At 37.7% G+C, this 24,443-nt stretch overlaps 1 protein-coding gene across 18 annotated transcripts in view; it reads right to left on the bottom strand.

Moving 5' to 3' along the window:
• The window catches only part of ABI2 (abl interactor 2), a 53,284-nt gene that overhangs the window by 7,710 nt on the left and 21,131 nt on the right, over window positions 1-24,443 (bottom strand). For 2 of the 18 annotated variants that reach the window (XM_048953018.1, XM_048953021.1), the window contains exons 2-9: window positions 22,683-22,850; window positions 14,713-14,889; window positions 11,135-11,152; window positions 4,582-4,679; window positions 3,691-3,837; window positions 2,100-2,221; window positions 975-1,154; window positions 109-267 (exon numbers count right to left, since the gene is read on the bottom strand). In XM_048953018.1, coding sequence (XP_048808975.1) covers window positions 109-267; window positions 975-1,154; window positions 2,100-2,221; window positions 3,691-3,837; window positions 4,582-4,679; window positions 11,135-11,152; window positions 14,713-14,889; window positions 22,683-22,850 — 1,069 coding nt within the window. Of the gene's footprint in view, window positions 1-108; window positions 268-974; window positions 1,155-2,099; window positions 2,225-3,690; window positions 3,838-4,581; window positions 4,680-11,134; window positions 11,153-14,712; window positions 14,890-22,682; window positions 22,851-24,443 lie in introns of all 18 variants that reach the window. The other 16 variants (XM_048953017.1, XM_048953020.1, XM_048953019.1 and 13 more) reach the window with 9 other exon arrangements.

The raw sequence follows: 24,443 nt of genomic DNA, 5'->3' as shown, positions 1-24,443 counted from the left end.
GACTGACTGCAAGAGCTGCACCAGAGACAGAACATGGGATTTCAGAGATCTGAAAGCCAGTCAATTCAACCCTGTGTTGCATCCATCACAGCAGGCAACCTTTCTTACCTGGGTTCTGGCTATAAAAAGGTCCTCCGTTTATCTGGTTCTGAAGGCTCGTCTGTGACGTGATCGAAGGAGGACGCCGATATGGCAAAGATCCCCCTATTGTTGGTGGTGTATGTCGAGACGCAGGCCTGTTCATGCTGTAGAACTGAACTGGGTGGCCTGGATGAGAAAGAGAAATGTGTTACCAAGGGAAGAATTAGGCTTGCTTCTTTTTTTTTTTTTTTTTTTTTTTAAAAGCTCCATTCAAAATTCAAAGGCTAGGAAAAGTTTCTGTTCTCTTAGAGTCAATCTACATCCTACAAGCAGTCAGCGCAGCTGCCAGAACACTGGATGTCTCAGCAGCACTACAAAAAACAAACAAACAAACAAACAAACAACATTCCTCCAACTGCCTGTAATCAGCACTAATCACACACATACAAAAAAAGAAAAGGCAAAGGTACACAGACATATAATATATACATATGTGTGTATATATATATACATACACAAAGTAAATCATTTTCATTTACCCATTTTATAAAACATAATAACTGAATTTATAAGAAGTTCTCATTTATAAACCTGCAAAAAAATATCACTTTGCACTCCAGCTGTCAAGCAACACAACGTGTACAAACTGCTCTTATTCAAAGAAAAACACAGTACTAAGTATCTTGTTGCTACTCATGAAATATACAGAGAATCATCTGGGGAGAAGAGAACGCTAGAAACTGCTTGAATGGATGGAATAAATGAAATCAAACTCAAAGGTCTGTTATTAAGGAGTTACCCATTGAAGCAACTCCTTGAAAACTTGCTCTGAAAAGCCTCGGACCGTGATCACATCTGGGCTCATCTGCCCGCACAAGGGAGCAGACACTCACCTGTAGAGGCCGTGGAAGAAACAGCAGGGGGAGTTGGAGAGGTGAAGCCATCAGCAAGGGGCTGGGCTCCTGCAGCAGCAGCAGCATCTGGGGTAGAGGAGGAAGGGGCTGGAGCAGGAGGGGTGGGGGCAGGAGCAGAGGTAGAAGGAAGGGGAGAAGTGCCAGCCGAGCCAGCAGGGGCTAAGTGAAGAGAGGAGGAAGAGGTGGAGTTAATAAGGAGATATGTTAGCAAGGATTAGAGAAAGCCTTTGACTCTTCAGTGTTAGCTACTTACTAGATGCATAGTATTTTAGAATGCACGAGGAGATGAGGGAAAAATGAAGCTACTAATGAAAGACTCATTCTTACGTAGACAGTTCATGAGGGTCAAGCAAACCTGCTGCTTCTTTCCAGGACTGAAGGTAACAACCTAGAACTTTCCAGGGAGAGCCATTACTTTTGAAAGATGTCTTTAATCTTTGTTATTTAGGCTGCAATCTGTAGCATAGCTACATTGAGTTTTTGTACAAATTAGACAATACACAAAAGAGGAAAGCCAAAAGTGCTTCTTTGGTTCAGAAGCATCATGTATTTCAGCTCACAAAGCTAGCCACAACGATATGCTCCTTTTCACTGAAAGTGCCGAGCAAGGAGTACTAAGATCACTTCCTGTTTCTGGAAAGACCAGTGTAGTTACAGTAAATGAACGCCTTTTCATGACAAGTCAGCTAGGCTTGCATTGTGTACTAAGGATTTACTCTCTGCCTGCCTCTATTTTAATCTAATTGTCTAAAAGCAAGCTGCTATAGATCTGCATGAACAGCCGATGAAAAAGCATCAATTTGCTTAAAACGGATAAGTTTCTCCCCACCCACCAAAAAAGATATTGTTCCTATCTGGTTCCAAGCAGGCAGCCAGGCAAAAAATGCTCAGAAGTAGTATATAAAATAAACACTAAAGTGCCTCACACACTTTCAGAAAATACATTACATTATTCAAATTCACGTTACCAATAGCAAGCAATTTTCAATGATTGCATGCTCCTGGAAAATGAATTCAGAGGTTCCTCATGAGGCTTCCTCATCACATCTGCAAATGCTAAAGTTAACACTGAGACAGAAAGAGGAACAGCAAGTTTCCATTTACCTGGGTAGACACTGGGAGGAGATGGTGTGGGAACAGCAATAGGAACACCCACGCTGCCACTTCCACTGTTCTCACGACTACTGCTCCGACTGCTTGGGTGGCTTCCTCCACTACTCCCACTGCTGCTGTAAGAAACCAAAGTAACGCACAAAATGAATATGCTGCTCTACATGCTGAAACACAAAGGCCTCAGAAAGCACTTCGCTAATTCAGAGTAGTAACAGGAAACAAGAAAAAAGAAATGATGATATAAACCTATATACATCTAACTTTTCCAAAAAGTCCTCTTCATTTTGATCACAGCAGAATGTTTTTCAGCTAGTCCTAGAGAATTTGCCCAAAAATAAAACACGCAAATACAAAAATTCTAAAATGATAAAGTCAGATTTTCTTATGCTTTAAGCCCATCTATTTCACTAGCATCAAATACTTACGATGTTCAAAACGGAAAGATTTCAAAAGAACTAGTGTGTCAAGAAACTTTTCTTGTTATCCTAGAAAGAAGGCTGACCTTTTCCATAACTTTTGGTAACACAGCTCAGCTTCATTCTGTTTGCCACTACCAGAATCCTCAAAATGCAACACTCTTTTTCAACTGTTCAATCTAAAAATATCAAGAACTGTTCAAACAGAGATGTGAAATATAAATTCAACACAAGGTCCTTCAACGTGAAGGACACATGTTTTCACAGAATCACAGAATTGTTTGAGTTCATAGGGACGTTTTAAAGGTCCAACTTAGTCCAACTCTTCTGAACAGGGACACCTGCATGTAGATCAGGTTGTTCAGAGCCCCGTGCAGCCTGACCTTGAACATCTCCAGGGATGAAGCATCCAGCACATCCTCAAGCAATCTGTGCCAGTGCCTCACCACTCTTCCTTATATCCTATCTAATCTTCCCTTCCTTTAGTTTGAAACCATACCTCCTTGTCCTATCACAACAGACCCTGTCCCTTTCTTTCTTACAGCTCTCCCACCCCCCTCCCCCCTTAAAATACTGAAAGGCCACTCTCAGATCTCTCTGGAGCCTTTTCTTCTCCAGGCTGAGCAGTCCCAGTTCTCTCAACCTGTCCTCACAGGGAGGTGTTCCATTTGTGGGATCATTTTTGTGGTCCTCTTCTGGACACACTCCAACAGGTCCATGTCTCCCTGTACTGAGGACTCCCCATCTAGATGCAGTACTCCAGGTGCAGCCTCACCAGCGCAGGGCAGAGGGGCAGGATCACCTCCCTCAATCTGCTGGCCAAGTCTCTTTTGATCCAGCCTTTTCCCAGTTTTTAAACATTTAATGGAATATTGCAAATTACCTACTTGAAACAGTACATAATTTTAGTAAAACATAAAGTGCTACCACTATGTTTTAATATTAAAATCAAGGCAATCACAGGATTACGTTAACGATGTTAACACAACTCACTACTCTGGTTTCACTAGAGCACATTTTTGCCACGCCAAATGGCATTGCCTGTCCATATCATGAATCAGAAAAAGCTTCGCTTTTCAAGGCACAAATGGCTTTCAAGTTGTAGCATTTTTATCCATACACTTCTGTAACACCAGCCACGCTTGGCTCAGGACTACGCTAGGTACCTGTATGTGCGATTCCTCTGGTTCACAGAAGCCGTTCTAACAGGGCTCTGCTGTGAGGGAGCCATATTGCGCGTCGGGCTAGGCACGTAGTCATTTGGTACCACCGGGGGACGTACTGGCTCCAGCGTACGATAAGGAGAGTGACGCCTGCACAACAAAAACCATATTAAAGAAGCAAATCAGATAGTACAGACAAAGCCACTTTTTGGTCTTTAAAAAGTTAGCTGCATCCTAATCAGTATCAAGAATTAAAAAAGTTATTCTGTAAGTTTTCGATACCTACTTTGGAGGATGACAAAAACATTTAAGAATGTTCTTCATGTAGTTCTATTTCCAGATGTTTTCCTACTCATAAGCTCAGATGCATGTTCCATTCTTGTTTTAAAAGTAATCCGTATCTTATTTTAAAGGTAAAGCACTGCAGTCTGTACATACATACATAATCACTTACTAGCAAGCAGCGTTCCTTCTGCTTACAGCAAGTTTCCTAAGGACTTTGCCTGTAGAAGTTGGGTCAAATTCAAGTTCAGAGTCTTAAAAGGAATTATTTTTCTTACACAGCACAAATCAACAGTGCCATGTACCAACTTTCCAGTTGTTTAGCATCACCTCTCAAAGCCACACAGCTGATGATTCTTCTCTAAAGCATGTTTATGTGTTTTGCAATGACACAAAAACATTGCTGTTGGGAAGGGCTGATGATGCCTATTCTGGCAGAAATGTGTTCAACAGTATGTAACCAGTGACGTGATCAGTGCAAGATGCTGATGTACCACCTGTTGACCTTTGTGGATGGTTAAAGCAGAACCAGGCAATCAAAACACACCACACGAAAATCATCTTTTGTTCCTGTTCACCTAAGCCCTTCACATGCTTGGTAACTGCACTTACCCAATAGTTCCTTTTCCTGACATTGGTGGACTTGGTGGCTTCTGGGTGGGTGGTGTTGTACGTGGCAACCCACCCATCTTCATATTCTGTGTGCTGACCTGCATGAGAGAACGAGGAGAGAAATGGCCTTCTCTAAGCTCAGCATCTAGGGGGAGAGATGCCTTCAGCAATTAACTCCAAGTAAGGGAAGGTTTAAACAAACAAAAGATCAACTGAGAGGCCATGCATTCTATGTGTAATTTCCACTCTGCTGAAAGTCAAGAGTTGTGCTCAAAGGACTCTTTATTTCTCAGGGTTTTCAAAAATGAGTGAATTTGCCTTTAGGCTATCACAAACATTAAATCAGTGACAATACAGGCACTGTATCTGACTTGCTTAAACCTCCCAGACAACCTTTATGAACAAAGGCAGTTAGTTGATGTTGCCCTATTCAGTAGTAAATTTCCAAAAATATTTTTAAGTACTCTTTAAAACTATTAAAGCTTATCTAGTAGGCCACAATTCAGTATATTAATACAAAATGCACAAAAGTCAACATAATTTCCAATATGTTTCATTAATGTTTTAACATTTTCACTTATTTAATATAGTATTTATTATAAATATTACCAATACACATTTAAAATTATAAAGAAAGCTATATAGACAAAAATAAAGATGCACTTTTTTCCCACATCATATCTGTAGCAAATTAATCTCTAATAATTGATAAATGAATGTATGGGGAGAAAAATTATTTGCAGTGGTGTGATGTGACTGTAGTCACCCCTTCCCATTCTTTCAGGTTTAATTACTAACAAAGAAACTTTTATATAAAATAATTTACTGTAACCTCCAGAGAAAAAGAAATCATCTGCGTTCCTAGCTGACCGCTCAATCTCGGTATCATAAACAAATACCACCAATGGCATTTTGTTTACCTGTATGCTGTCAGCCAAGCACAATTCTCTCAATGCATTCACCATTATAGGAATCTGTATGCAGCCTTCTTAAAAGTCTGTGTTAAACAGCTTTTGATCTACAAACGCTCAGACTATTGCTTGGATATAGAGATTTTCAACAAACTAAAGTAAACACATTCATGTCTCTTTTTCTTTTGTTCCTGTTGTGTTTGATTTCATAGTTTTTCTCATTTCCAAAAGGTAAATCTTGTCTAAGGTCCCATTAAAAAAAAGAAAAGCACAGTGATCAACACACTAGGAACATTTGCAAATATTATTAAAAAGGCAAATTACTCCTTCATAATTTGTCCATAACAATGCATTAAACCACTAACAATGCTCGCTTTTTTAAACTTATAAATACTGAGACAGCATAAAGAGAAATACATTCAGCATTCTAACTCTCAAATTTGATTTCCTAGCTCTAAAGAACCCCACTCTATCACAATTTGAATTACCTGGGAGGAAAAGAAAACCAAGTACTGCAAGCTTGGTGACTTTTCTGTTTTGCGTGTCAGATTCAAAAACCAAACATTTGGACTTAGTTGTGCAAAAGTGCTTTCCAACGTCAATTTAAGAAAAAAGTATTTTAAACAACATTATAAAGTCCTTTAAGCCAACTCTAAGCAACAAGAATTCTAAAGTTAATTCAAGTGAGGAATGGGGTAAGCACTGAACTACAATTACTTGAAGGGAAGATGGAAAGTGTAAAATGAAGAATATTTTATTCTATACACGGAATATTAATAGGTATCACAAAATCCTCTTTTTTTTTCTTTTTTCTTTTTTTTTTTTTTTTTTAAAGTTGCAGCAGCCCTTGTATTTCCTCTTTCATTAGAGACACCTATTTCACCCACCTACTTCAGTTGTAGAAGAACAAAACAAACAAACAAACAAACCCAGTCACCGCAACATCACTCATTACAGCTTTTCCAAAGAGCCCCTTAGGCCCAGCAGGACAGGGCTTGAGGGTGTCTTTAGACAGCCAGCAGCCCAACGCACGTGCATCCCAGCAGTCCCTGCAGGTGTTTCAGCTGGACACTCTGGCTTCTCCCTACATAATGCCAGCACCAACTACCACTTTACAGTTAACAGAACATCCCAAGTATGTAACCTTACTTTCAAAAGTAATATTACTTGCATACAAGAAGTGAAGTGTTAGTCTTCCACTGGGCTACAGTAACATGGGAAGGGAAGGAAAGCACAGTTAGAGACTACAGCGACATTGCACAGCCAACAGTCAGCAGAAGCAATACTTGTCTGATGGATGCACAATTCCAGTTATTGACAGTTGCTTTTGTTATTACTGCTAACAAAGATATCCCTGGCACAGGAAGGGAAGAAAGCTTCAGAAAACATGGCTGAAGAAAAAGTGACCCTTTGTTAGACAAGGAATTTCAGTCACAAAGACTCCGTTCTTCAGAAAGAAGCTGAAAGATGGGGAAATGCACTGACAGTGAGCTCAGTTTCAGGCTCTTTGAAATGACTTTTCACGGTTGAAACTGAAATGCTGAGAAAACGAAGTTTACAGGACTGTCTTCAAATCTGCCAGGACTGATGACCTGAAGACCAGCTACTGAAAGTTAGACAATTCCATCTGAATAAAACCCCCTTTCACTTAGAGCCAAATAAATTATTTCAGCAATCAAAATGGACAGATCTCTGGAAATGCTATTACACAAGACACTGAAAGGCTACAGACTAACTCAAGAAAATAATCACTTTTAGAACCGTACTATAGGTAACCTCTGTTGAGATACAAACACTGTCAGATTTTAAATTTTTCCCCTTTTGACTAAGAGGCAAAAAGAATAATTATTAATAAAGCTATTAACAACCCCCTGACCCTAACAAATTTTTACTCTATCGTTACTGCCTTTCTCATTTTGCATATATGGTTGCAAATATAGTTTGAGACAAAACCTCATCCACAATCATCCCTCATAGATGATTCTACAATCCAAAGGAAGCTTCAGAACTCATGGTCACATTTACAGTTGCTGTCAGTTTTCAAAAATCAGTGTTCCAGTCAGAATTCCCAAGTAAGCTGGAGCTTTCTAGATAAAAGTTGCACTGTTTCTGATGACATTTCCCCTGGTTCCACACAGCTCTACATATCCAGCTGCAACTAGCTTACTGGAGGGAAAAGCAAAGGAACACATCTGCCTGTTGGTGGTTTGTGTAACTTCAGGTCTCCACAGATACAAACCAACCACAGATCTAAGAGCTTGCAAATTCTTTTAGGAAACTGCATGGCAAAACAGAGCCTGCAACCAAAATCACAAAGCAGCTCACTGTTGGGCTAAGAATGAGAAAAAATTAAGAGAGGCAATAATGACCGAGGCACAAAGTGTTGGAAAAAAACACTGACTGTGGTGAAAGACAAGCCTGTGAACCCAGAGCAGCACTGCACGTGGTCTACACAGAATGGATGAAGGGATTTTTTCAATGTTTTGCCTCTTTCCAAGGAGGCAAAAACACAGAAAACATCATCCATTGGAATTACATGGAAGGACTCCAAATAATTCTAGGGAGAGGACACAAGTACTCTCAGAAAGCATTTCTTTGACTGGGTACCTTACAGAAGCTTTTTTTTTTTTTTTTTTTTTTAAATTATTATTTTTTTTAACATGCAGTAGCATGCTACAGGGCTACAACCAAAAAGTTCTAAGGACCAGAGCTGTAAGTCTGGCAGTGCTGGATCTAAAATGTGATGCTTTGCTGAGGAAGAAACTGCATAAACAACCTAAAACAAGCAGCTCCTTGCTAGCAACACATCCTGGAGGATGCCCTGAGACTCAGCTCCACAGTAACAGCAGTAAAACAAACTTTAAAGAAACAAAAGGTCCCCAAGTGCCTGAAACAGACCATTCTGTTATAAAAAAAAAAAAAAAAAAAAAAAAAAAAAAAGGCACTATTGCTTGAACAAGAACTGCAGAGATATATGGCTGATCCGCACAGCTTCAAAAAACTTCACTGCAACAAAGATTCAAATCCAGAACACATTCACTTTTCGGCCAAGCATCTCATTGTTAGATTCATTACCAAGATAAAATGATTTCCCCCTAAAGACTGAAGAGCATATATTCCAAACCTCAGGAAGAACTAAACCTAAAGTTGGACTCTGCCCAAAATTTTGTAAGAGCTGCTTTACTGTCAAACCAAATTTTCTAGATCTTTCAGGTCAGCAAAAGATTTGGCAAATCTAATAAAGAGTCCTCATAGTGATGCTCCACAGACTACATTCCGATGACCCAAGCAGCTATCCAGCCTTCCTGAGCAATTCAATACCTGGCACTGCAAAAACCACCTGATGCTGAACAAAAACTTCCCATGCCTCACTTCATCCTGTGAAAGGTCCAGAGAGGACAGACTACACTTTTTTGCCTATCATCTGCTCCCTCAGAGTAAACGCTTTGCCAGGTTGGGCTTGGCTACTTGAGTAGTTATTCTAGAAATCTAATTAAGCTGTACATCCATCAGTTGATAAACAAGTTGATATGGAAGAGAAAGTCTATATTTCAACCTTGTCTTAGCTAACAGCCACAAGTAAAAGCTTCAGCAAACAAGTTTACCTGCTTATACTATGTTTACTTACATAAAGTAATTGAAGAACCAAGTCCAGTAAGAACAAAAAGGCTTCAACAATGTTGTTCTAAATTCATGTGCTGACAGGAGATGGTGCAGATACTACTCCTCTGACTGGTAGCTGTAGTTTTCTTAAAAGTGTCTCTTAAATTTAAAAGCAAGCTATGCAGACAGAAGCAAGGTTTGCCTCATCAGTCAGTTTAATGCTGGAGCTCTCAGCCAAGACTAAGGTTTCTTTGTAGCCATAAAAAATAAATACAGACCAAACATTTCATATGAAGTCTCTCAAGTGAAGTAAAATTCATATCCACATGGAACTACAGTTAGTGGCCTTCTTTCAGTTTTCTCCTTTCAGGCTGATGCACTGCGACTATAAGGACTCCTGAAGAGTAACATACATCCACTAATGGGGTTCTTTTTAAACCCTCACAGTTTTGGTAATGAGGAGATGCCTGACATTTTAGCTGCCAAATGGAATTTATGATCAGGTTCATACCAATAAAATGGATAAATACTTCAACTGGTGTTATAACGAATAATGTTACTTTCATTCTAAACCCATAAAAAGAATTTTTAAGAAAATCTGAAAAGTAGAAGAGATTTTCCACCACGGCAGACAATGCACAGATAATGGCAGTTCACGCATGTCTGTAGTTACTTTTCTAGGATGGTCATTACTGGTTCATAACTGCAGAAGGCAACAAAGGGAACCCACAGTTTGCCCATTCCCATTCTAAAAGCATCATCTAGCATGGGCTGCATGCAGAATAAGGCCTGATCAGCACCAGAAGTATCCATTTCATACAGACAGACAGTAACAGACAGGGAGGAGATCTATTTTATAACCCTCAAAAAACAATTAAACACTACACGACTCTACACCTTACACTGACGTGAGAAGTCTCCTTTTATTTATTAAAAAATGTTCATTGCAGTCAGATGTGCCACATACACAGCAATACCTTACCACAGGTATCAGCTGGTCAACCCCACAGGGGCATCATTAGGATATCTACACTAGCAGCTATTTAACAGGAATGTGCAGGGTTTTCTTTTAACTTTTTAGTCACAGGAAATACTTAGTAATGAAAAACATTTCACATCAACTTGGAACTTCATTTAATTAATATTTTCCACGTGATGTCTTAGTATTTTACGCTTTCAAATGCAGTTCCCTCTTTAAAACCATGACTGCCACTAAAGAAATTTCACTCCCTCTAACCCAAATCCACAAACCAGATGCACTTCAAGACAACAATGCCAAAATGCTCAATAAAGGCTACAGCCTATTTACTACTTAATGCATCCCAATGCTGGATCATGCAACTTCATCCACTTCTCGTCAAATTTTAAGGCTTTTTGCTGTTAGTACTGCAACCACTAACACTACAGTTTGAATATCTCTGAGATCCTCAGCAACTTGCCATACTCCAGTCTGAATTTCTGATACATTAGTCAATTAATAGCCTACCAGTCACCGAGTGGCTCTTCATATTTAAATACTGCTACCAGTTTCTGAAAAAATTAAGGATACTGCAACTTTAAAAAATACGTACAGATTTCAATCATTACTATTCTTTTATTTTACACACCTTTAGAGCCCCCTTATTGGAGCAATGCTTAAGCTGAAACATTAATCCCAATCAAATAATAACTCATACCGTATATAGGATAAAAAGAATATTACACAGGGGGAGGCTCATGTCCAGCTGCTAGGTCGTCACTACTTTTTTAAAATGCAGTTAGCACAATATTCCTCCTCTATAAATGATCTGGTGGATACATTTAAGATACTCAATATTTTGCCACAAAGCTTTTAAAATGAACTGCTAGCTTCCTTATGCAAATATGTCAATCTCCATCACAAAATGTTTATCTGCAATGAAATCATTCAACAGATTGTCTGATACACAGGAAGGAGAGCAATGTTGTTTTAAACAATCTGTAATATTCACATAACCATTTCCCCGTGTGTAATAGTCTCAGAAGAATAAGAATGGGAATCCAGCCCTGGGATTTCTTACCTTAAATCTAAGCAACCACTTAATGCATAAATGGAGCAAATAAAAGAGGTAAGGAAAAAAAGCATTGAAAGGTTAGTTGGAACTTCAGGATATGAAGAGAAAGGAAAAAGAAAGAAAAAAGTTAAGCATTCAGCATCAACAAAATAATGTATCAGTAGATCATAGAAAGAGTGGCTAAAGCAGAATGTGTCATGAATAAAAGATTTTCAAGCTGAAACTTTCAGTATATGTTGATCACAAAGCCCTTACATTAACACTTCAAAATTAAAGCTCAGTTGTCAGTACACTGTTTACTCGAGTTCTTACAGTACTAACTGTAAGTCACCATCCTTCAGAATGAAAAATAAGACCTTGATGGATTAATTTCAGAGATTATTTTTTGGAGCTATCAAAGAATGGACATATCAATACCCTGAGCTCAACTGAATTCAGTTACCTGCATTAGCATACTCACAACCAGCTGAAAAAAAGCCTCTAAATAATGATCTAATACATGCTGCTTCCTAGACAATGCTAGTAGTTAACTCTTAATCTGGTCCAATGAGAAATCTCCTGAACAAAGACCAAGAGTAAATCATCATGCCTTGTGCTTTTGGCATGAAGTCACACAATATCTCACTGGCATAATACCATATATTTTCTTTCCCCATAATAAAAATATCAGTACAAGTAATCCTCCCATTTTAATATCTTCTGATCTGTTTTCAGTTCAGCTGATCTGAACACATTGCACATCACATTACTTCAATTTCTTGTAACACCAAATGTAAAACAGGGCAGAATCTCAACAGCCGGGACCAATCTGGTTCATTCACTTAGCTTATAACAAGAACCTAATGTAGCAAAGAAAGCATAATCTGATTTACTAGAAAGCAGCCTTCAAGTTCAAAATTCCGTGTTGATATTAACAAAAAAAAAAAAAATCACTGCTTCACAGGAAAGCCAGGTGTCCTTGTAGTGGCCAAAAAGATTGTCAATTCCATGAAAGGGCCCAGGAGGGGGTGATCCTCTCCTCAGCAGTACTGCTTGGTAATTGCAGAACCTTAATACAACTACACATCACTTCAAATGGATCAAACTTTTTTCTTTTCCATCCTCCTGATTAGAAAACCTCATGGAAGGAAAAGCAGAAGACTCCGTAACCCAAGAAACATTCAAAAAGAATAAAGCAAGTCCCTTTCAGATAAGAAGTTCTTTGTATTTTTGCAGCACTGTTGCTTCAGAGAAGCAAGATGATGAGGGACCACTTAGAATGATATTTAAATTCTCTCCCATCATTCTGTAAAGCACCTTCTCCCAAAGAAATCACCCACCAACGTTTTGAACTTCCGAAAGTGACATAGCTAGTTAATAAACTGGTTAAACTATTTACTTCAACTTGGCATGCTGGATTTCTTGGCCAACGATGCTCCTGTTTCCTGTTTCCTGTTTCCCTTTATTTTACTCTCAGTCCAGTTCACAATCATTTTCAGGGACTGCAATGAATGCATGCTACACTACTTTTTCCATTGTCTTGATAATAAATAACTTTGTGTCCCAGTGCTAGAGGGAAAGCCCTACAGCAGGAAAGTAGACAGAGGATTAATGATAACTAGAACTTCAACACTATTTATTCACTAACTTGTCAAGTACTCATTTTAAGGGAAAATGCTCAATTGCAAAATTGCTTTTAAGCTCAAGCAATAAATGACTATAAATAAGCACACTTAAAGCTAACTTTCATCTTTTTTCTCTTTCTTGTCCAGCAGGAGATCTAGTAAACTACTCTGCAGTTACTCAAGCAGAACAAAATTAAGAAGCTCATAATAACACAACTGGACACTTTCGCCCTACCAACAAGAGGGTGGTTCCTTCTTCAGTACTGAACACAGGATTGGATCCATATCTTAATGTTTGCTTAATGTTTCACTAACCACACAATGCTTTTCCAAGGCTTTTCACATTCTTTTCTAGATAAATACAGTACATTGCAAACAGTACATTTGGATGCTGTTTCAAGTATATCACAAGCAGAACAAATGGATGCCAATACACATTTGACTCATCAGCCACTGCATCACAGTGGGTCTGATTCTGCTACACTGAGGTAAGTAGAATAGCAACTATAAGGGTTTAAAGCCAGTGGGAAGTAACATTGTGTTGTAGAGCAATTAAAACTTTTTTTAATGAGTTCTAAAATAATTTCATTAAAGTGATCATAATTACATATATATTATCAAGAACAATATCCAGACAGAGTTTTGTCGACCTGCAGATATTCAGAATTTGAATAGGTAGTAGATCTTAAACACAAGAATTATAAAATAGGAGCTGTTATTGATATTGCAGGAGTTGTTATGGTTTTCTTTGTTTGTTCATATTTTTTCTCTAAATTAAGGAGTTAATTGTCTGTTGAGAATCTGATTAAGGTCACAAACTGAAGTTGAACGTTTTGGTAAGAAATGGTGAAAAATCTTTTCAGTTGACTAACAGGATGTGAAGAAGACTTTAAGTAAAATTGTTCTGAAGAAATACTTAAACAGGACTGTTAAGAATTTGAATTTTAAAAGTCAGGTTAAGCAACTTGCTGTCACCTAAATCCAAGGTGACAGTTTGAACTGAACATCACAGACAATCCAATGCAGGTAGGTATCAAACAAAAAGAAATTCTTGTGTAGTTTGACTGGAAGAAACATCTTACTGTACCGCTAATGCAGAGGCTTATAGATTCGTAGGTTTGTCACATACAAATGACACAGCTTTGTGTTATTTACCTTTCTTCTCCTGGAACTTTAACTCAGCCAGTGTTCTCATTTCCATATTTGTTTTCCTGGCAGCACAGTTTAACAACAAGACAATGACATGCCTGCTAAGACTCTGCTTGCATTCAGGAAATGCTTCAAGAAAATCTACATACATGTAATCCCACACTTGACATGACTGCTGTTGTGCTGTTCTAAGAGTTGTACAGAACAGCCACCAATTGTGTCTTGTTCTGATCTTTACCCCGAAATTCACTTATCCTAGTCTTAAAAGACCAGGATCAGCCAGCTTTGAGTCTGGCACCACTATTCTGAAACCCTATGTGTCAAAAAAGTTGTAGAGAGCTCACTTTAGCAAAGCACATTACAAGATATGGGTACGACAGATTGACACAAGTTAGAGAAGAGAGCAACTAGTACTACTTATGCAAACACTTTCTTCAGATGAGCTTCCAATTAAAGCTGGATCATATTCTGTGTTGCTAATTCAGAGAGAAAAGTGAGAGACAGTCATTAACCTTTCATTACTCAGGTATATCCTGACAACTGACCCAAATAGTAAGAGCAGCATCACACAAGAACACATTCAGAAGCATTGTAAAAGCTGAGATGTACAGTCCCAAATATCCTCAGAAATAAGATTCAGTGAGCTGTGAGGTTCAAGGAGAAAGGGAAGGGGAAAGAGTAACTGCAGTCTTGCAGAACTCCTCTTACACCTATAGACACACTGGCCAGGCAAGAAGAAACTGGTATATTACCATGAAAAACATCAGGTTATTTTGTAAATACACATAAACAAAGTATTTGCAGTTTGGCTGTTTTAACAATATCACCTACCTTCACTCCATGTCCAATATCATCTAGAATTGTATAATCAATAGGTTTCCTGATGTAGCGAACTGGTCGCTCCAAGTTAGCTGGTGCAATGATTTTGTGAGTTCTTGAGGTGTTTTTGTTTGTAGTCAAGATACCAATTTCTCTTCTAGCAACTTTCTCTTTGTGAATGTCCACCGTCTACAAAAGACGCAGTGTATTTACTAACAGTGGTATGCATTTGAATACAGAGTCAGTAGACAAAAAAAAAAACCTCTAAATCAGTTCCAATGTTTTGATACTGAGCTAAACATATCACTATATATACTTGCTTACATCATCTTTGATTTACTGTTGAATTTGTCACCTCCAAACCTACACTAACGGCCACAAGTCCTTTGGATTTTCTATTACTCTCATTCTTAACAATTGAGCAAAATATTTTTTATTTCCTATGAATTTACTGACACTGATTTATACAATTCTATTAATTATCTTTTTAAATTCTACAACTGCTTCCTCAGCTGGTCTTTGAAATACCCTCCATTGAGATGAAGCGTAAGGATATCTTCCCAAACCTGAACTTCTACAACCTGAAAAACAAACTGTAAGCTGCTTTTCTCACACTAAGAGAGTTTGCTAAGCTAGCACTGATAGCTATACAGCAGAACACAGCTTCTCTCAGACAAATCAGACAAGGTGCTTCAATCATTACAAACTCATTATCAAAAAGCAATGGTGAAATTTTAGGTCGTTAAGCCCAGTGCCTTCATTTAGAATGGGTAAGGCTTGCACAGAAAAGCCATCCCTCCCATAACACAAAAATCATACCATGAGTACCACCAGAGAATATCTACCTCAGAAACAAGGTCCTACTGAAAATTCATTCTTTGAAAACATGTACTTGAATTTTATTTATTTATTTTAATAGGAGAAGGAAAAAAGAGAACATTATCAAAAAAAACAACCCATCTCTTGCAGGGAGAAAAACGACCCTCTTAAAGCAAGGTGCACAGAGTTGCATGCAGCATTAACCAAAAAGATCATCATCATCATCATTTGTTGACAGAACAACTTTGCCTACAAAAAACTTCACAGATGTGAACATTTTAGTGACAGGTTAAAGTAAGAAAACACTCAGAACTACCATCATTAATATTGTTATTCATAAAATTTCTTCTGATTGCGAACAGTACCAGAGAGACTTCTTGTAGCCAACACAAACGCTCTGTAGCAATTATGAAGGAACAGGTACAAATGAGAAATTATTTTCATAACAAAAGTTTTCTGAATTTTACTTTTCTGTGGGCAGGCACTGGAACAGCAGGGTTGGCTACAATGTTTTACACTTCTGCTTGAGCCAACGATAACAGAAGCAGCAAAAACAACCTTGTATGTCTGTATTATCTATGAAAGTAATTCTAAAACATGAAACAAATGAACAAAAAAACCACAAACAAAAGCATGCAAACAAAATAAACATACAGAACTCCCACCAAAATAAACAAACAACAATTCCTAAAAGCCGTTTCTTCAAACTCTTTCCAGAGAAGAATTTCCCCAAATGTTCAGGGTACAACGTGCAAGTTTAAACTACAATCTATCAAGATTACCTATTATTTCCCAGCAACTTATTTTCAACATCTTGCACCTTAGCTAAACTGAATCAATTACTACAGCTTTGTCCTGTCCATTTCTGCCACTTCTGGTACCACCTGCCTACAGCAATAAAGCTTCTACCAAAGCTACACAGCTATTTCTTCAAACAAAGCTACCAAGTAAACAGATTATTTAATCTTGGAATATGTTGGCAATCCTGTCTTTGGAAAAGCTCAAGTTCATTGGGTAACGACTGGAAATCTATTAGGGCAGTTAAACTACTTGGGATACATTCTCCACCACCCTTACGAAAACCCACCCAAATCTGGTCAACACATGAACCTTTGCAGAAATTCAGTTTGTGCAAGCTTAATTTAAGAATTAAGCTGCTCCACAACTGATTTTGCCGAAGTCCCTTCTGAAGTTTCCTGGGATGACCAGGTCTAGATACTATCCCCCAAGGGAACAGTGCGAGTCAGATTCTTCATGTCTCATACAGTGCTTATGGCACCAGAGCAAACAGCACATGCATATGTTCCAATCCGACACAGGAAAAAAGTACCATTTTGCATCACAGTAAAATCTACTATTCATCTTCTGACGTATTTTAGTCCCTACCCTGTGCCAAACCTTCACTTTGACAGTTCAGCAGAGGGAGAGGTTCACATCACCATTATCCCCAAGAGGTGGTCTACAAAAACTTTGCCTCAGCAGCTGGGGACTTGGCACAAATTGTTTCATCTGTTTGTTTTGTTCATCTTGGTTTTTATAATCTAACTGCATGCATCTGTAACAACTTGAAAGACAGTTTTACGTTTAATACCACAGAAGAATTCCATTCTTTACTGCTATCTCAGACTTCATCTGTGATCTAGACGTGACACTAGAGAAGCGCAGAAACATTTTATGTTCTTTGTCTCATGGGCCTCTGACCACATTTGCTGAAAAGTTAAACAACCCCAGCTGCCGGAGCAACTGCCTCTCAATTGCTATATAATGTTTCAGATGTACAGCAACATCACAGTCCTGCAGCTCTGAATCAGAAGTTTATTTCTACCTCAGATGCTATGTTCTTAGAGCTTTGGCTTCAATCTACAAAACAGAGAAAGTAATTCAGCACAGCGTTGGGAAGTTTTTCTTACCCTGCATTTCAAGTGCATCTCTTCAGCAAACTTAATCATGCACTTTTAGTATTATATTACACAATTATCTACAAACATAAGGTGAATGAAGATATTTAATGCACGTGTTACTGTAGAGATAGCATCTTGGCACTGTGGAAACTTGTTTCCATGAATTATGAGAGGGTTTTATTAATAATTAAGTAGGAATTGTAAGGACATTCAGTTTCCTTAAGGACTACTGTGATAAACGAGGCACGACTTCAGTAACAAGCAACAAAAAGCATCAAACCTGATTACAATGTGAAGCTCATCTAACAGGGGTTCTCTTGCATTATGATTCAGAACATCTCCTTTATCTTTAGCAGCAATGGGATGACTAAGCTCATTAAAATAGCATCTACTTCAAATATGTACCCAAATTGTATTGTGTCAGAAGGTTTTTTCAAAAAATTTCATTTTCTTGATTAGTTGACTACTGGAATTATAAGATCTTAAGACATTTGTATAATAGCAGAAAAGAACATTAAGCTATTTAATTAGTGGAAAAAACAACAAAGATTAACCTGCTACTAAAAATCAAAATATTTATCTACAGCACAGATAATTATTGTCTCCAATACTAGCATAAATCCCTTAAGAAAAATGTCAAAAGAATATTCACTGATATAGAAACTTCTATTGAGAAGCATCAATTTCAAATGATTCTCTTCAGAAAATCTCCAAGAATATGACAAAGTGTGTTTCATCGTTGGGGGTTATAGCTGGATTAGCAGAACACTGAACTTGTGAAGTCCAGCAGGAGCAGCAGATGGGATACACTCTGTACTTCCATAATTTAAAATATTATTGTCTGATAAAAACTTTCTAACTCCTGACAGTGTTATGCATTTTTCCCCCCATCACTCCAGTAGGCAAAAGCACTTATGTAATAGAAAGTTCATTAAAGGCTAGACTCATCATTACCATTTTTTCCAAATACCCTCCATAACATCTGCAAAGGGCAATCAATGGCTAAAGGAGAAAAACAAAACTAATATTATTCACCACTTTACTTAGAAGTCAGAGTTTAAAAAAAATATTTATTGCTGTGAATGAAATTTCCCAGAATACTAAGCTAGCACACTGGAAGCCCAATCTGCTGTCAAATTTCAGAAACAAAAGTCTCCACAGCCTTCAATTTTTCCACTACTCAAAACATTCTAATTTTCAATTATCAATATACTGTCAGTCTGTTTGGGCTTTTAAAATGCACTTTAAAAACACCTTCTGAGAAAAGGCTGCTTAAGCACAATGATGCTAAGTTGTTTGGTGAGTTTTGTTTTTTGTTTTTGTTTTTTTTTTTAATATAACTGTCTTATTTCAAATTAGCTTGAAAAGTGGACTATTACTTTAAAATGAAGAACTGACATCAGAAATGTGACATCTTTGTTGCTTCAACATATTTCAATGCGTTCTGTACAGTAGGAGATCATAATGACATTAAGATGCTGAAGAGCTACCTACCCAATTAAGTGGTAAAATCTACTGTGCAAAATTAGACTTGCAATGCCATTTTCAGACAAGTCTGTCTATTCTTAGAACTTGCCACTTTTAGAAATGTCTGGCTATACATAATTCACAAGAAAAAGACAACTGAAAACAGTTACCAGCCTTCACCGACAGCTCAGTGGAAGATCCAAGGGAACTTCCATGCAGAGACCACCTGGCTCACGCACACTGCTGCAGTTCAACCAAGCACCATGTGCTGACTACAGAAGAGTTCAGCCTGTGATCCATTCGCTGCTCATGACTGGCAGCACCATGGGAGACAAATTCTACAAGAAGAGGATGAAGCAGGTTTCTCCATCCTACAGCACCACTGGGGACAACACATCACTCTTACTTTATTTGAACTCTTTGTGACAGAACACTTGTTTATATAATTACCTGCAGAGAATAGCTTTAAAGCTCAACTTTCTCACTAAGAGTATTTTATAACTAAATCTGACCAAATCATATGAATAGTAAAACCTGAAAATCTGCAAAGTTACTTTAAAGAATTTGGAGATGATGTTTCACAGCATCTGCTAACTTGAAAAAATTTTAACAGAATTTTTCTAATGAGTATAAATATTTATACAGATGATCTGTATTTAGGATTGAAATTATTCAAATATAAAACAATGCATATTATCTATTACTGGACAAAGATCAAGAAAGCAAGTAAGAACAGATAGATTCATCAGGCTTTAAACCAAAACAAAGTAATCTAGATTTTAGACTAACAGGATTTAATCACTTTCATTAAAATGATTTCCTTATGGAGGACCTATATGCAATTTGAACATCCACAAATGGTCATCAGTTTCTGTCTCGGTTCTTTGATTATGTTGACATTTATAAGGAAACACAAAAAGTGACATAAATTTGCATTCTATGTACGAGCAGAGAACTAGAATGCTTTATCCTCTGAAGTTATTGCGACTCTGAGTTGGAGCTACATTTAAGCAAAACAAGCACTTCTGAAAAAGTTTTGGGTTTTTTTTTTTTTTTTTTTTACTAAAACCCAAACACTTTTAGCAAAACACCAAAGACTTGGGTTTTGCTCCCCTCTTTGGAGCACCTGCAGGATTTTGAATGAGAATCAAAAGCAGGGCTACACAACTACATATCATAACCTGAACTAGTGTTTTCTAAATTTAAATCTCACTGTGTACTGACCAAAGTATTAGTGCAGTAATGCGCTGCCAAATGCGAGCAGATGGTAGTCACCAATCTGTTCTATGTTACTGATATCATTTCAAGTCAGAGAGAAATGATAATTTGGCCATGAGGTATTATTATACCCTGAAATGTTTAATGTCACTTGACAAACAACAAAAAAAAGATGGCAGAAATTTTCCCACAGGTTTGACTTGTTCCAGGAGTACAGTCAAAGTTACTGAACTGAAATTATTTATTACATAGCAACTGTGACAAAAATAAGTTTCCTAAAGAAAAGTAACTACTGAAGAGAGAATATAACACAACATCAGTATTGTCAGAAGGACCCATTTCTGAGGGCATTAAATACAACTTAGTCTTAAGTTCCTAGGACCAGCACACTTCATATAAGTGTCTGTTCTGATATCACTTCTTCCATGAAGATTTGGGGAGCATCCTATATATGGATAATAAAGTAAACAAACAAAAAAGGCAATAAAAACAACCTTCTGTTTTCAATTCTACAGAGATATTTAAAAAACAAATCAGAAAGATTTAATTTTGCTTAGTTGTACAAATGCAGACTGTAACAGGTACTGATAACTTAGTATTCCATTTTTAGTAACCATGCCTTTTGTGCAAGAGACAAAAACATGCGATCTAAACATCTCAACCTGCATAAAATCCAGGTTCTCAGAAGGAAAAAGTTAAAAATGCCACGAACCTTTCCCCAGAATTGCTTTACAGAAACTGTGTGACAAATATATTTCATGTATCTCTAAAATAGAAAATCCACTGAGTTCAAGTAGTTTTATTCTGTATTCCATGCTAGGTTCTCAAATAGCCAAAATACCTGTCAGCTGGCACTAGCCTCCTAAGAACTGTATACATGCACCCAGGCTCACTGACCTCACACACACGCAGAAGTATATACACACATCCAAATCACAGAATGACTTGTGTTGGAAGGGACCTCAGGGATCACCAAGTTCCAACCCCCCCCGCCAGAGGCAGGGCCACCAACTCCAGATCTGGCACTAGACCAGGCTGCCCACAGCCCCATCCAACCTGGTCTTGAACATCTCCAGGGATGGGGCATCCACTGCCTCTCTGGGCAGTCTGTTCCAGCACCTCATCTCTCTCTCAGTAAAAAACTTCTTCCTGACATCCTAACAGAAATACACAGCAATGTCAGACACAGCATGTACACGGCCCATATATATACAGTCACGCAGAGTAACTTGTGATATTTTCTGGAGAAAAAAAAAATATATTGAGTTAAGGATTACAAGAACTATGCAGCAGAAGAAATGAAACTTCTGAGGTTTTTTCTAAAGATGCAGCCACATGAGATGGCTGAAGCCATCAAGTAGCGTGCCACCAGCAGGAGGGAAAATTCAGGCTGCCCCTTTCTTTGCACCTGCTTGGAATTCATCTGACCCCTCAGTAAATCAACTCGGCTCATTAAGAGAGCACAAAATGTTGCTGGTCTAGTCCTCCACCAGTTTAGCAGCCCTTCCAGCACAAGCAAGTTAACAGATCTCAATCCACTTTACAGACAGAGTTTCAACTTTTGGAGAACTATAAGAGAGATCATCCACAAGAGAGAAGATGAATCTCAGGTGGAGAAAACGTAACCATAAAGGAACAAGGCAGCCAGCTACAACATTTTCTTGTTAATAGATTGCATCCACCCACTCTCACTGACCTACTGATAAAAATAAACTTCACTCATCTGTTGGGTGTGTTTTTGTTTTTCTTTTTTTATACAGTTCAGTAAGGAAACCAAGTAACTGTACACTAGTAGAAAAACAGAAAGTTCTGCATCATTACTCTTTCTCCTTTTAACCCATCTTGGACACGTAAACCTCCAACAAGAATAAACTGAGAAGGAATTACAGATTTGTTATCAAAACTCCCTCATCAGTGTTGTGGTCACACATGGCTTCTTGATAACAGTAAACCACTTTACTGTTGCTCTGTTAAACTGCAGTGACAGGCATTTTGTAGCCGTACAGAAACTTGAGACGTTAACTTTGCCATCTATTTGCTCCATTACAAATTATGAAAAGCCACATATGCTTTTACCATCAGATGCCACCAGTATGACAGCAACAGGTAAAGGGAAAAGATGACAAGTATTGTTTTCCACCATCTATTTCACTTTTTAAAATTTATTCTAAAAATCTGCCGCTATTCAATACCCCATACAGGAATACAAGAGTTGGAAAGGATAATCCATCTCTTAGCATAGTTTTCTGAATTTCCCATTAGCTGTTTACCTGTGCTTTTCACTTTATACACAGAACAAACAAACCCATTTCCAAACAATAAACTGGCCTCAGCTACATATCCTATGTAAAATATTCACAATAATACAAGCATAAAAAAAAAAAAAAAAATAATAATAATAATAAAATCACACAGACACCATTCCTAGGTTTTATACTAAGAGAAATGCATCCCCCAGTTGTAAATCTAACCATTTTTCTTCTTCACAAAATGTCAGGTAAGTTGCACACTGTGAGTTTTTACTTGCTGTATAATTTCAAGAAAAGACAACAAGAAAAATCAGGAAAGAAGTCTCACTTGTGAAATATGGTTGATCGAAGATTCCATGCGTCGAAGTTGAGATGCCTGGATATCCAGCATTTGAAGAACATTGTTTGCCAAAGTGTTGATCAGATAGGCTACGCTTGCTAATGACTGGGTTGTGTAGGCTTTGGTTTCTTCTAGGGCTCGCTGCTTATCTGCTGACTGAAAGCAGAAATAAAAGGTTTATTCAGTAAGCCTCTCGCACAAAGATTCATGGAATTAATTCATTTTGCCTTTCTTTAAAGGACAATGAATTACAGAATTCAAACTAACTGTACATAAAAGCTACCATTTTTCCTCCTTTACATTTTTTTCCACTACACAAAAGACATTAACTTTGTATGTTAACAGTTTCAGGACTTTATAAAAGGAATTAGGATAGTATACAACATGCTGATCTTTTCTAGGAACATTTTCATATTTTAAAGCACAACTTCTTATATCACACTTCCATAAAAAATTTAAAATCACTCCAAAATACTTAATGCTCATCATAGTTGCAATTTGGTTTGTTTCTCCAATGAGACAAGAAAACATTCCTATTACAGAATTCAGGCTCCCTTTTAAACTTTGTACATATTCCTCATCTCTCTCAATCATACTGACCCCACTATTGCCACAAACGGTCATTAAAAATGGAGGCACTCAGCCACTGTAAATTAATTACTACTATTCCCTTGATGTGGTAGCTGAATTCAAACATGAATGGAATCACATAAGTTCTTGTTGTTCTCCTAAATGTTTTGATCATTTTCACTTTGTATTTTCTTCTGCAAAGAATTTGTATGACCTACGATTCTAGTAGAAGAGCACTTAAAATATATAATCTGTCAAACCAGAGGATCCATATATAAAAACAAATTTAATTTCAAATACCATGAGAATTAATGAGCTAAAAGCCTAGTCCTCAAAGCATTTCTCCTAGAATTAGTTAACATCAGTAGAAGCTAACTCAGCATAAAGAATACAGCTTAATCCAATGCTAAAACACACCAAATGAGACACTAATAAAATTCAGTTCCTGGTTTGCTAGGGCTAGGGATACAGTGAATTTCACTTCAGTCATCTTTATCCTCCTTACAGGCCAATGATACTGTTGCTGAAGTAGCAGGTAACAAGTGCTCTCTACACCCACGTGCCATTGTAATACTCCATCTACAATTTCTTTTCCTTTATATATTTTTCACAAACATTGAGTACCAAGGTTCAAGAAACATGCTTTTATTAGAGAGGGAAATTAAAGTAATTCTGCATGCTTCAGCACAAGCTGAATCTACCATCCATTTGACAACATGTGCTTTAAGGTGGCACAGAAAGCAACCCTACCCTTATTACAGGAAAGTCATTCTTGTAGTACGAAGTATTTCATCAGACCTTGCACTAAGATCCTTAAAAGCAAGATTTCAAGGAATAAATAAATAAATAAATAAATACCAACACCACAACACAAACACAAGCATAGGACTTCAATTAAATGCCCAAAAATGTTCAGTACTCTTCACAAACCAGTCATGGCAATGGTCAGCCTGCTAACATTCCTCCTCCTTGCCGGACCCACTAGTACCACTTTCCATTCTGCTTCCCAAAATGAGGACAGCAGCAGAGCTCCTATGGGCTGCAGAAGGGGCAGTCATCATCATATCATGCCTTCTCAGGGCACAATATGATGATGATCTCCAAGCAAGGATGCATGTAATGGCTCACACCTAGCCATAAAGCCCTTAGAAAAGTACAGTCTTCAAACCCCATTTAAGA

The sequence above is a fragment of the Lagopus muta genome, chromosome 8 (genome assembly GCF_023343835.1).
Source record: "Lagopus muta isolate bLagMut1 chromosome 8, bLagMut1 primary, whole genome shotgun sequence".
NCBI classification, from domain to species: domain Eukaryota; kingdom Metazoa; phylum Chordata; class Aves; order Galliformes; family Phasianidae; genus Lagopus; species Lagopus muta.
The sequence above is the reverse complement of the archived record's forward strand: the minus strand, read 5'-3'. Positions and strand labels throughout refer to the sequence as shown.